A 14,092-nucleotide genomic window follows, 5' to 3' on the forward strand; every position below is an offset into this window, starting at 1 on the left:
ACAACTTAAGCTTGCAAGAGCGTATCATCAAGTTCTCTACTACCGGTACTGTAAGCCAGTAACCCCAAAAAATCATCCATCATCTTTTACTTTAAAGTGATTAAGGTGCAAATAAAAGCGCGCGCCTTTATATGAAGCACCTGCGCTCGTGAGCGGTACTGCAGTGACAGATGAGAGAACGTTTCACTCACCTTTAATGAACATGAACAATAATTCCTGGCAAATAGGGTCTGCTTGTCATCAAACACAGAGCACTGAGAAGACATATGCTCCACACAAGCATTCGAGCTCCATCCTCACGCCGCTGTGCAAATGAGTGAAAGTAAAGTACAGCGCGTTCATCTCGCGCGCCGGTCCCTCCCCTTCACGCGCTACAGAGGAATCTTTCAGCGGTTACGCGGACTTCAAGGGGAGGTTCTACAGGTAAACACTCTCGATTGTGCCCCTTCTCCTTAATTAAAATGTGCAATATATACACACAGGCATGTGAAAAAGATAGGACACCCTTTAAAATGTGATGGGTTTACGTGTCAAATCATCTGGTCGCTAGGTCTTAACATTAGGTAAATACAACCTCAGATGAACAACAACAAATTACACCATGTCATTATTTATTTAACAAAAATAAAGCCATAATGGAAAAGCCATGGGTGACAAACTAAGTAGGCCTAGCTACACCCTATGATTCAGTAGCTTGTAGAGCCACTTTCAGCAGCAATAAGTTGAAGGAATCGTTTTCTGTATGACAGTATCAGTCTCTCGCATCGTTCTGAGTTCTGGATTTTGACTGGGCAAGTGCAACACCTTGATTCTTTTCTTTCAGCCATTATTTGCTGGTGTCCTTGGGATCCTCGTCCTGTTGCATGACCCAATTTCGGACAAGCTTATAGCTGACAGACAGATGGCCTCACATTTGACGCTAGAATACTTTGGTATCCAGAGGAGTTAATGGTCGACTCAAAGATTGCAAGGTGCCCAGATTCTGTGGCTGCAAAACAAGCCAAAAATGACCAACCCTTCACCAGAGTGATGGACAGCTGCTATGAGGTGTTTGTGCTGATAGGTTATGTTTAGTTTTAGGCTAACTTGACGCTGTGCATTATAGTCAAACATCTCCTCTTTGGTCTTGTCTGTCCAAATGACATTGTTCCAGAAATCTTGAGGTTTGTTCAGATCCAACTTTGAATGAATTTGCTGGGACATCCACTCCTGGGAAGATTGGCAACTGTCTTGAATGCTTTTCTTGAACTTATGAATAATCATCCTTACCAGATTGATGGCAGCAATAATTGCTTCTCTAAGATCCTTGCTAAAGTCTTTCCTCCTTGGCATTCTGTTAACACATACGTGAATGCTCCAGACCAGCAAACTGCCAAAACATCTGATTTTATAGAAGTGATCACACTTGCTGATGATCAGGTCAAAGACATTTGATTAGCAGCACCTGACTGTTACTTTCCATCTTAATGGGCTATATGCACGCATAACTTCCGCGTTTGACGCAAGGATGCTCTTGCGTTTCCGGTTGGGGAGATTTAAAGCGGAGGAAAACCGAGGAAAACGGGATTATGGCAGAGTCTTCAAAATGTACTGTCCTCTCGTCTTTAAAACGAAACTTTAATACGTTTAGATGTAATTTTATATATGGTTATGTTTATTTAATATAATAAACAAAGAAGCATAAACAAAATGAGGGGTGTCTGTTTTTTGTGACTAACGTTTCTTTAGTAGGCCTATAGCAATAGAGTATAACCAATATAAATTCTCGGTATAGCATTGGACTCTACGATCGGCGGAAGTAATCCAGCATCCTTAGACCTTCACCGGAAATACCGCCGTGCACAGAGGCCATTCCCATGGAAACAGAAAGCTTGTAGCCTACTTAGTTTGTCACCCATGGCTTTTCCATTTTGGCCTAGTTTTTGATAAATAAATAATGACAATGTAATATATCATGTGTCGTTGTGTATGTATATTTACCTAATTTTAAGACCTGCCAAGGACCAGACGATTTTTTTTTTTTATTATATTCTGATAAATAAAACCATAGAATTCAATAGCGTGCCCTTTCTTTTTCACATGACTGTATATACTGTACACACACACACACATATTTACATTATGATAAAATGTCGCATAAAATGTAGCATAACACCACTCTGCCAAAGAGTGTGGGCTGATCTTAACTGGTTCCTGCTGTCAGGCGACTGGTTTTATAGGGGTTTGGGGAACTTTCAAACTGTGAGACCGTCTAAAAGACCAGCAAGCCACCCTACGCTGCTTTAGGCAAATCATATTATAAAACATTTATGACCTACTTTATGAGCAATAATTCATGTCACTTCAAAAATTCACAATTGTTATCCAACCAAAACCATACTTTATGCCAGTAGTAGGCCTACCTGGAGTCAAAATGATCTTCAACCTCAAATATTCGATCATCTGCAGATGGTAACTTTGCAGGCAGCGACATCTAGCGTTCGCTTTAGGGAAATAAAGTTTTACTAAATAAAGCCTGTCATCTCTCTCGTGCGAAGAAATTTACAAAAACAATTATATATTTGGGCTACATTTAGATACTGAGGTCTGAAACAGCTACAAACATGCAAGATAGCATAAATCTATGTGCAGATGAAGATGAAGTGAACTCAATGTGAAACCGCTGCACGTGACTGAACCAAAGAACCACATACACCGTGTTGTTCAAGTATAAATTCCTGGTTTGTAAAGTCTAAACAGGCATGTTTCCGAACAGGCCACATATAAAAACAGGAGTCAGATATTTGGACCCAGGAGCTATTTAATGCTTAACTGGAATGGAAGGATGTTTACAAAAAAAACAGTGCTGTAAAATGTTCCATGTGACCATTTGTAGAAACAATGCTGGTATTCAAACTTTTTGCATTTTAAAAATCATAAAGCCCTTAGCTATATTCAAAACTAACCTGATGATCTATCCATATCTTAAGAAGTTTTAGTAAGAAAGCTGGCTATTTTCAATGCATCAACAAAATATGTGGTTTTAAAATATACACTTATGCTTAATTAACACAGAAAGCAGCAGTCAGTTGTACAGCACAGGAGGGTGGAAGCGTAAGGCAGATTAGTGTCTCGGAAAACTTGCAGTCCGTTCATCTCCGCGGGCATTTAAACAAACATATTTGGGCCTTTCACGCACATACCTCCGAATAAAGACATCTGTTTGGAATCAGATTTAAAGCACTTCCTTGCTTAGCGTGCTTACAAAAACACAAGCTGGGCTTACATGGAACAAGATAAAGCACAAAAGAAAAATATACAACATTTCTAGTTCCACACAATACAAAAATGACAGATTATTTCAATAAAAAAATCTATGACTGTACACCCCTGACATCCCTTGCACAGCGAAACATGATAATCACAGGGCCATAAAAACATCGTCTTGCTGTCACCACATTCATCTCAACATCTTAACAGTAAAACTGACTTAAGGACATTTGTGTATACAGTGCAATATTTACCTGTCCCACAAGTGTAAAAAAAAAAAAAAAAAGGAATATTTCATGATTATTTTTTTTAGCCTCGTATCCAATATTATATCCATATTCCTGTCATAAAACAGGTAATTATAAATCATTCATTTCAACATGATCGAACCCTGATTTTTCTCCAAAATATATTTTTTCAGGACATATAACTATAAAAACCTCAGGAATACCTCAGGAGTACTTATTTTAGGAATACAGTGCATCTTTTTGTACTTGTTAACTCATAAGATAAGACTACAATGGCGCAGAAAACACACTTCCATTAGGGCCGAAAACTTCATTTGTATACTTTTGTATACTTTTTTTTTTTTGTGTAAAAATTGTAATGACAAAATAGAAGCGATTCCCAAACCGAGAAACCGCTAGATATGAATGATTTCTACTTCAACCGTGAAATTAAGACTCGTGTAAAAAAAATAAAAACAGCTAAGGCACAGTATAAAACTGGTCCAACATGCCAGTTAGTAACTGACTGAAATGGAATTATTAAGAAATTTTTTGCTTTGGGTAAAAAAACCATTTCTCATGTATAAAAAAAATTGTTTGTCAAAAGGGAAAAAAAGCTTTTGAACACAACAGCAGTTTGCTGGTGAAAACACTAGCAAGCCTCATTCAGTTCCATTAGAATTAAGTTTCTCAATCTCTGGTCTTGCTGTGTGGTCTGCTGGTTGGTTGTTTCCCTTTCGGCAAGGAATACCGCGAGTTTTCAAAAAGTAGCCAAAGTCAGCAAAGAAGGCCACCGTGGCCATGAAGCCAAATACCTGTAATACAGGAAAGACAGGTCAATGTTAGCAAGTCAGTATGTTGTCATATCAAATAAAGCACAGATGTAGCAGCCTCATACCACAGTGCCCTGCTCCAGGCTTGTCTGACCATTGTCTGCCGCAAACACAACGCTGGCAATGAGGAACAGGAATGCCATAGCTGTTGTGTATCCAAAATCCTATGGGGAAATTAAAAGAAGTTTAAATTGGAGAAAAACTGTAAATTAGAATACTTGATTCTGCGGAAGATGCGGTCAAATATTTTTGTGTAAAACATAATAAGCTCTAAACTAAAATGTAATTTTGTTTATGATTTTTTTATTTTTGTAATATAAAATAATAATAACATTATCATCATCAACATTATAATATGTTATCATAATTAATAATAAAAAGTTGATATTATTATTATCATTCATAATAATGATAAGAAGTTGATATTATTATTGTTATAATTAATAATAATAATATCAACATAATACAAATAAGGTTATATTATTATTAACAATATGTTGATATCATTAATAATAATGTTGATATTATTATTAACACTATGTTGATATTATTATTGTTATTATTATCATCATTAATAATAATATCAACATTAATAAATACGTTGATATTATTAACAATATTTTAATATTATTATTATCATAATAATAATACTAATAATATTAACAACATTATTATTATTGTTGTTAACGATAATGTTCTGATGAATATTTCTATAACATTTCTTATAAGTTAATATTTTATTATTATTATTATTAACAACAATATGTTGATATTTAAATAATAATAATCATAATTTGATATAATTAACAATAAGTTGATATTTTTATTACTATTATTATTGTTGTTGACGATAATGTTCTGATGATTATTTTTACATTTCTTATAATCAATAAGTTATTATTAATAATATTTTATTATTAATAATATGTTGATATTTAAATAATAATAATATTAAGATAGTATTGTTGCTATGCTATTATTAATAACAACAACAGTATCATCATTATTATTATTAATATCAACATATTGCAAGTAATAATAATAATAATAGTAGATTTAAAAGCTTGTTTTTGTGTTTTGGACTTACCAGAGTAGGCCAGCTGTTAATTCCGACTCTCTGGTGCAACGTTGTAGCCAGGAGGATGAGGAGCAACAGTGTGAAGAGGAAGGCTGTGCAACTGACGAATTCAAAGAAGTAGAGCGGTCCACAGTGTGAACAGTTGGACACGACCTCCTCCATCACAAACGCCACGAACGAAAGGAGCTGAGGGGACAGAAATTAAAGCCAATTGCATTAATTAACCACCAGCTTTCAGTATTGGCTGATTCAGTTTAAATACCTCTATCCTGTAATACAAGACAATATGAAAGATTTGTTTGGATTTTCCTCAGTGACAAAATATTGCATTTAATCTGCAGGAAGCTGCTTTATTAGGGCACATGCATCCTGCAGGTCACAATTTGAAACTGAAAGAAACAAGTGTGCTGTAAATACAGCAGTTACAGGGGATTCCCATTACCAGGGACACTCACTCTGGGAAAACACACACACACCCAAGCAAACTTTATTTAATTGTGTTTCCTTTTCACTAATATCACATGCATGAAAGACTTGTGATATCATCATGCTGAACTCATTCTGTTTAAGTCACATGGAAAACTATTAATGATCTTCCAGTCCAAAGATGAAGTATTCGCAGTTACATCAATTCCAGGAGACTTTTCACTCCACTTCCCTTTAGAAAACTGAAACAGGCACAAAATGACACTGTAAATGACGCAGCCAAGCTATGAGGTGACTCAAATAATTATGAGAAGTCCCTCAAAATAACCCTGGCTATTGTTTGTTCTGATGAATATTTCTAAATCATTTCTGCTAGTCTTGGCAAGGAAATAATTTATTTTAAGTCATTAATAGAATGCATATATGCTTGAAGTTTTAACACAGTTTGAGAACATAAATCACTATGATGAGGGAGAAACAGCATGGAAAATAATAATGGTTACAGTAATAAATAATAAAACAGTTGATGTTTGCCTGTCATTCACCTGGTAAAAAGTGAACAGATTCAGAGCAAAAACAACAACTGTATAACAAGTACTGAGGAGGAACAGGAAATCATAAGTGTTCTCGTTTATACAAATTACAGTTTAATCAGAAGCAACGTCAAAATGACAAAGCCAGAATAGCTCACATGTCTGACTCATAACGCTTTGAGCCCTGACTGCTAGGAAGGAACAGGGCAAGTCCACAATACACAAATGCTTTTGTCGCTTAAGAAACAGAACCTTATCGCTACCACACAGAATCCATTCGAAATCCTCCATCCAAATAACCGGATAAACCATAATTGCTGTTCAACAGAATAAAGACACTGCCCGCTCACCGCCCCCAAAAAACCATGAGGCTTATTTTAGACGTTTATGAGTGAAATTACCTCAAATGTAACAAAGCACGCTAAATTAAAATGGTTAAATCTGATTTCAGTCTGAAGTCTGAATGTAAAAACGCTGAAAGCTTTGCTACAGGAGCTCCTGTATAAAATACATGGAAATGATTTCATTAAAGTGCTAAAACCTCCAAAGCATCACATCTCTTCACAGTACAGTACAGTAAGTTGATCGCGGTCAGATGTCGGTTCTCTGCTGAACACATTGTGGGTAGATTGATTTCACTCGACACAACTGGGTGTGCCTGCATAAAAAAAAGCTGTCTGGCGAACTTAAAGGCACACTGTGGAACTTTTCAACCTTTATAATATATTACCAAAACCCATTGAGATGGTACATCGACTTACAATAGGTTGAATGACACGTCTGCCGAAGCCTGAAGGTGTCTGTATCGCTTTTACTAGCACTATGTAACTTCGGGTTTCGGGTAGGAACCAGAGCACAAAAAGAACTACAAAATTCGACCGCTTTACGGCATACGTCACTTCCCCCACCACCCCAACTTCCTCAAATCCTAACGTGAGAGCTCAACTCGCGTTTGATTGCCGGCGTCTGTATGTTGTCGTCATGACTGAATCAACAGCTACTCGGAAGAAAGCAAAGATTTTGTCAGAGGAGACCAAAAAAAGAAAAAGGGAGAGTTTAAAATAAACATCGGCATAAAAGTGTATATATAATGTAATATTTACTGCGAATTCGTGTAACAAAACTGATATAAGTCACAACATACTGCCGTATACAAATGTAAATGTTTTTTTTTTTTTCAGCTCATATATGTTTGTATTTGTGTAAAAGGAAAAACAAACTGAAGACTACAAATAACGGAAATATGTAGTGAGTTATATCAGTTTTGTTACACGATTTCCCGACTACTCGATTTCATCTCCAACCCATTGCAAAGAGATCCTGAAGACGTTAATTGTTTGCTTCAGGTGTGTTTGATTAGGGTTGGAGATGAACTGTGCAGGACAGACGATCGGCAGGAGCAGGATTGGGCAACCCTTGTCAATGCGACTTACCTAAACAGACATTGTTTTCTGCGTATGCTACTTTTATTCAATTTGTTTTCTTTATAGGATTTATATTATTAATCTTATATTTATATTATTATTTTGGTCAGTAGTGAATCGATTAACTTTCTCCAACATACAAATCAAATGCCGTCTGCACACACATGAAAACACGGGAGGTTGACCGGTTGACTGTTGACTTTTGCGACAATGCTGCGGCGCTTGTGGCCTCTAGGGGCACTAGACGTGAAAATTACAGGTCGAGCGCACCCTAGTGGCCAAAAATTCCACAGTGTGCCTTTAAGAAACACAAAAAAAAACTTAAGTTCAAAAATACACAGAATATCAAGTGTTACCAATGGGAATTCTTTGACTATTTAAAACAAAGTCAGACACAGTTATTTTCGTACCATTGAGATGTTATTGTAGTTTGTATTAATATTTTCAATTAGTTATTATATTTTATATATACGTTTTAGTAATTTTGTTGTGTTTTTGTCATTTTTTAAGTTTTCAAATACCGGTAAGTACATTGTGTTCACTTATTTTTATGTGAGGTTCAAGTTTAGTTAAAGGGATAGTTCACCCCAAAATGCTAATTCTGTCATTAATTACTCGCCCTCATGTTGTTTCAAACCCGTAAGACTATTGTTCATCTTCGGCACACAAATGAAGATATTTTTAAAGAAATCTGAGAGCTTTCGGTCCCTCCATTGGCAGCCTATACAACTATTACTTTGACTCGTCAAACTGTTGATTAAGAGATTGTAAAACTAATCCATATGAATTGAGGGGTTCCAAATTTTTGGAATAGACTCGATCGCTTTATATAATGAACAGATTGAATTTCGGCTTTTATTCACATTTCACGCACATATTCATCAACGCACATATCAGGTGTGGTAAACGTAAGCTCAAGCTTGCTAGACGTGCGAGAACCAATGAGGTTCATTCTCGTGTTACGCATCACGTTTGTTTTTGCACGTCAAGCAGGTTCGGTTTATGTTCACAGATCAATGTTTATATGTGAATAAAAGCCTAAATTCAGTCAGTTCAGCATATAAAGCGATCATGTCCCTTTAGACAATTTGGACCCAACCGCTCGAATTTTAGTTTTACGAACTTGTTATGAAATTTTTAAAGCATCAAAGTAGTAGTTGCGTATCTGTCTATGGAGGTACAGAAATCTCACGGATTTCATTTAAAATATCATTTGTGTTCTGTAGATGAACGAAAGTTTTACGGATTTGGAACGACATGAGGGTGAGTAAATGACAAAAAAAATATTTTCAGGTGAACTATCCCTTTAACAATTTTTTTTTTTTTTTTTGGCTTTAGATTTAGCTTCAGGTAATAACCAAGAACAGAGCAGCTGCCAACATCCAGTGGCTTTATATAGTACTTAAAGGTGCAGTAAGCGTTTTCTGAGAAGCCCTGTTGAAAGTGAATCGGACCAGCACCAAAACACACTTGTAGCCAATCAGCAGTAAGGGGCGTGTCCACTCATTAGGGGGAGGTGCCTGTGTTGCATAGCATGTTTGTGAATTTGGGGCGAAGCTATAAAGATGGGGGTGTGCTTGTTTTGGTGATTTCAAATATCAACCGCGTTCCTCGGAAATCGCTTATTGCACCTTTAAAAGAAACATTTTGGTTTGTAGATAATAGTTTGGTAAAGTGGTTTGGATGTAGATGAGGGAAGACACTCTCCTTACTAGGGCCTCTTAGAACCAGCTTCAGCTTTGCAACTGATCTAGATGAGGTTGCACATGGGAAGTACCAGGTGTTTCAGGACAAAATTAGAAGTAAGGAATTTCAAACATCAAGGCATAAAAAAATTATAGTCTTAATCTCAAGATATATTATGTTTCTTAGGACTCAAAACTCAGAAAGAAGAAACTAAGTATTGTTTACAATTTTAACTGTTTATGATTAAATTCTAAGTCATTAAGTTTTTGTTCCGTGTCATTAGATCAATGTGTGTCACGAGGAGAACACTATGTACATCCAGTACAAAAAACTCCAGTAGCATTTCCCTGAATACACTACAGGAGAAACACTTGATAAAATCTAATTTCCTAAAAAACATGAGACCAAGCACTGGACTGTAGGAGTATTTACTCATAAGGATATTGACCTTTACGTGGTAATTATTGGCTAAATTTAATGTGTTCTGATGTGTTCTTCCCTGTACTTTAAAGGTTTTGGCTTTTAGTAAACTTTTTGACTCGCCACAACATACTGTGAAAGTTGAGTCTGTAATTGAATTTAGCATCTGCTCTCTAATTGCATTTGCAGGCATTTCTTACACCTGATATCACTTAGCATGTCAGATGTAAGCAGGCAATGCCCTTTGGTCTTTTTTTTAGATGTGCGAATTCAAACACTTAAATAAAGTGACAACCAATGAGTGACACTGAAAATTATAAAACTGATATAGGTTCAACGGCTAATGCTAAAAGCTAAAGATTAGGTAGGCTATACAGTGGACTGGATTCTGTATTTTTCAGACCACATTCAAAGTCTAATATTAAACCACAAAATAAATTAAAAGTATTTCATTTAATTTTAAAACAAAGAAACTGAATGAACAAAAAATGAATAAGAGACATTTTAGATTCTGGGTTACTTATAAAATCAGAAAATTTACCAAATTGAATTCCTTCATTCATTTGAAGCACGTAAACATTTGGGACATTTTCATATCCAATAACATGGAGCATCAGATTTTGCATAAATCTGTCAAGTCAAGTCCATGCCAGTATTTGGGATTAAAAAGGGAAGGTATGTCTAATGCTTATTGTGTGCAAGGAAAGCAACGTAAACACTGCAGAGGTTAAATAAGAATGACGTTGAAGAACCTTTATACAAAATAAACCAGGACCTCGCCTTACATGAGTCAACTGCATCTCTATCCAAAGCACAAGCAATATCTGCTAAATAGCCACTCGAACAGCCAGCACCTTTTCCTGAGTAAACCAAGATGCATGCAGCATGATCTGCTCTGTGATAAATTACACAAGCCAGTTTGACACATATGGAAGATACCAAGGAAATGGAGGGAATCTCTAACTTACAATAGCCAACACCAACAGTCTCAAACTCCCAAGTTTTGTACAAAAAGCCCCATGATCAACAGCCAAGCGGCATATGACTGCAATTCTGAAATGCCCAAGCTTGTTTAGAAAATAAGCTTAGCATTATTAAATGCAGACAAAAAGTTGCCACAGCCAAGTTAGGACATTTGCATTATCAAGGATGTGTGAGACATGGCAGTGGATTCATTTAAGAATGGTTCAGTCACATGTAACAGTATCCACAATATTCTAATTAACACTTTAAAACAACAGCAGTCATTTCAACCCCACCTTTTACATATGTTAACGTACTGCCAGCATTGCTGTTTGCTATTATACACTTTCAGCGAAACTTACACAATGAAGTTCCAATAATGCCACCTTAACTTGAATTGTGTTTTAACTGTCATTACACCAGACTAACCACTTAGACACTATGACCTCTAATTCAAACCATGTCCCATTGTTTACTTTCTGTTTGAAGGGTTATATACAATACCGGTCAAAAGTTTGGAAACATTAAGATTTTTTATGTTTTTGAAAGAAGTCTCGTAAGCTCACCAAGGCTGTATTTATTTGATCAAAAATACAGTAAAAACTGTAATATTACACTTTAAAATAGCTGTTTTCTGTTTTAATATCATTTAAAATGCTATTTATTTCTGTGATGTCAAAGCTGAATTTTCAGCATCATTACTCCAGTCTTTAATGTCACATGATCCTTCAGAAATCATAGTAAAATGCTGATTTTGTGCTCAATTAATATCAATTATGCTCAATTTGGTGCTCAATTATTAATAATGCTTCTGATTTTCATCAATGTTGAAAACCACTTTTGCAAGTTTAATATTTTTGTGGAAACTGTGATACATTTTTGTCTGGATTCTTTGATGAATAGAAAGGTACAGAACAGCATTTATTTGAAATAATATCTTTTTTGATCAATTTAATGCACCCTTGCTGAATAAAATAATAATATTTTTTTAATAATTACTTACTCGTCTCCAACCCTTTAAACGTCCGTGTATCGTGGTTTCCACAAAAATATACTTATATATATATTAAGCAGCACAACTGTTTTCAAACTTGATGATAATAATGAATGTTTCTTGAGCAGCAAATCAGCATATTAGAATAATCTGACACTGAAGACTGGAGTAATGATGCTGAATATTCAGCTTTACCGTCACATAAATAAATGTATAGATTTTAAAACATTAAAACAGTAAGCAGTCATTTTTAATTGTATATTTTACAATATTACTGTTTTACTGTATTTTTGATCAAATAAATAAAGCCTTGGTGAGCAGAAGAGACTTCTTTCAGAAACAAAAAATTCTTAATGTTTCCAAACTTTTGACTGGTAGCCTACATAATTAATTACGTATTTAAAGGCATATCATATTTAGAGATCACAGACTACATATGGTCACATTTGTTTTCAGACCAACGTGCTGCTTACCACTTCAATCACTTTGATCACAAATCGAATTTTATCCAGATTCTCTGATGGCACGATTAACCATTTTCTGGTTTTGGGCAGCTGCTCTGTTGTGGTGGTGGCGTTGTACACCGTGTCTGTAGTGGCCATACTGTATATACTGTAGTTAAATCTGAAAACGAGAAGTAGATTAAACAGTTTAGCGGTGTAACCTGTGCGTATATAGAAATTAGGAAAGGTGAACATAGAGTATATGATACTGCAAAGGAAACAAAGTAACGACACATCGACAGCTGCTGTTTTCCTTGAAAAAAGCGAAAGTAAACTAGTCAAAGTCAAGTCTAACTAAGCTAACAGAATTGATCAAAACGATCGATATTAAACAAACTACAGGATGAAATGCAACCGATTATGTGTGATAACAATATTGAGAAATGTTTAAGGGTATAATAGGCCTACCTGTTTGTTTGATCGGACGGTTGTTTTAATGTGTTCTGTTTATGCCGTTCACGCGTCCTTTGTGTAGCCAACTTGTGTCTCACTTCCGCACTGCCTCAGTTTTCTTCAACGAGGATGGACTTCCTACGGAGTTTGCCAAAAAACCCGACTGAACACAGAAGGGTGTTTTAATGATTTTTCTTTCTGCTATTTATGCGTCCGTGGGTTTGTAACAGATTTCAACTCTATTTTTGTTACATAAACATCGCCTGAAACGTTTTTGCCATGCCTTCATTTATTTGCTTTGAATGCATTTAATGAATATTTTACCGCATCCCAGACTTTAATTCTTAAACTTTGAAAATGAATGATACAATTTTTAATATTAGGCTACATTTAAAACTATGATGATCTGAACAAAGAGCAAAACAATATTTTGGCTATTTTGCGAAAATTATTATAAAAAATTGTTTAAAGAGTATTTTAAAGAGACACTCCCTGAGTTGTGGCCACACATGTAGCCTAATAGTTTTGTAGCCTAAATGTATAAAAATTATACATTTCAACTAAATACAAAATATTTTTTTAAATCAAACTCAACACTGAAATTGAATAATTCTTCTGTGAAAGCTTATAGAACTGCTTGTTTAAGTGAATGTTAGAATATATTCTTATATCTTATATATTCTTGCATGGTTAAATGGCGAATGGCCTCAGACCTCAGTGTCCTGCCTTAATGCTTCACTGTGTTTGCTGCAAACATCAGAACTGAGGGATACCCCTATCTGGTGTGCATTTCCTCTCTTGTGGCATTCTGAAAACAGAAACGGTCAGATGTGGCTGCTTTCTTCCAAGAAGGAAGAGGGGCTAACTGAGCATGTGTAAAATCAATATCATATGTAAAATCAATATAAATAAACATCAGCTCATTCCTGAGTGGAGAAATATGTTGCAACTGCCCCCACTCTGCCCAAACTGTGAAAATATGATTCCATTATTTGTATTGAGAATGCATAAAATGACAGCTATGCTAAAGACAAAGATTCTGACATTTTATTCCAAAAACTATAAAATGATGATGATGACCTGTTCTCAAACCTCTCTGTTTTAAATGACTTAATAAAAAAATTTGGATGGGTACTTGGAAGATGATGTAGATAGAGATTTTGTGAATGCAATACATTATTTAAAAAAAAACTAAAATGAGAAAACTGTTGTTTTAATTCCTGTCTTTGAGCTGTTTATATACTGTGGATCTTTATGAATCGATCAGTTTTCTCTCCCCTTTAATGAATTTGATTATATACCTATGTCTCAACCTTTCTGTGCAATGAAATAAACTTGTGTAAAGACCTGTGAACTGACAAGA

The 14,092-nt window shown here is 35.4% G+C and overlaps 1 protein-coding gene across 1 annotated transcript; it reads right to left on the reverse strand.

Annotated features, from left to right (window-relative positions):
* Positions 1-3,830: 3,830 nt before the first annotated feature.
* cmtm6 (CKLF-like MARVEL transmembrane domain containing 6) lies at positions 3,831-12,836 on the reverse strand. Its single transcript, XM_056266246.1, has 5 exons — positions 12,745-12,836; positions 12,307-12,457; positions 5,397-5,573; positions 4,375-4,473; positions 3,831-4,291 (listed from the first exon to the last, which is right to left on the reverse strand). The coding sequence occupies exons 2-5, from the start codon at positions 12,433-12,435 to the stop codon at positions 4,139-4,141; spliced, it is 558 nt and encodes a 185-aa protein (XP_056122221.1). The 5' UTR covers positions 12,436-12,457; positions 12,745-12,836; the 3' UTR covers positions 3,831-4,138.
* Between the last annotated feature and the right edge of the window lie 1,256 nt (positions 12,837-14,092).

The sequence above is a fragment of the Rhinichthys klamathensis genome, unplaced genomic scaffold, assembly GCF_029890125.1.
Source record: "Rhinichthys klamathensis goyatoka isolate OS25496 unplaced genomic scaffold, OSU_Roscu_1.1 h1tg000246l_1, whole genome shotgun sequence".
Lineage (NCBI taxonomy): Eukaryota > Metazoa > Chordata > Actinopteri > Cypriniformes > Leuciscidae > Rhinichthys > Rhinichthys klamathensis.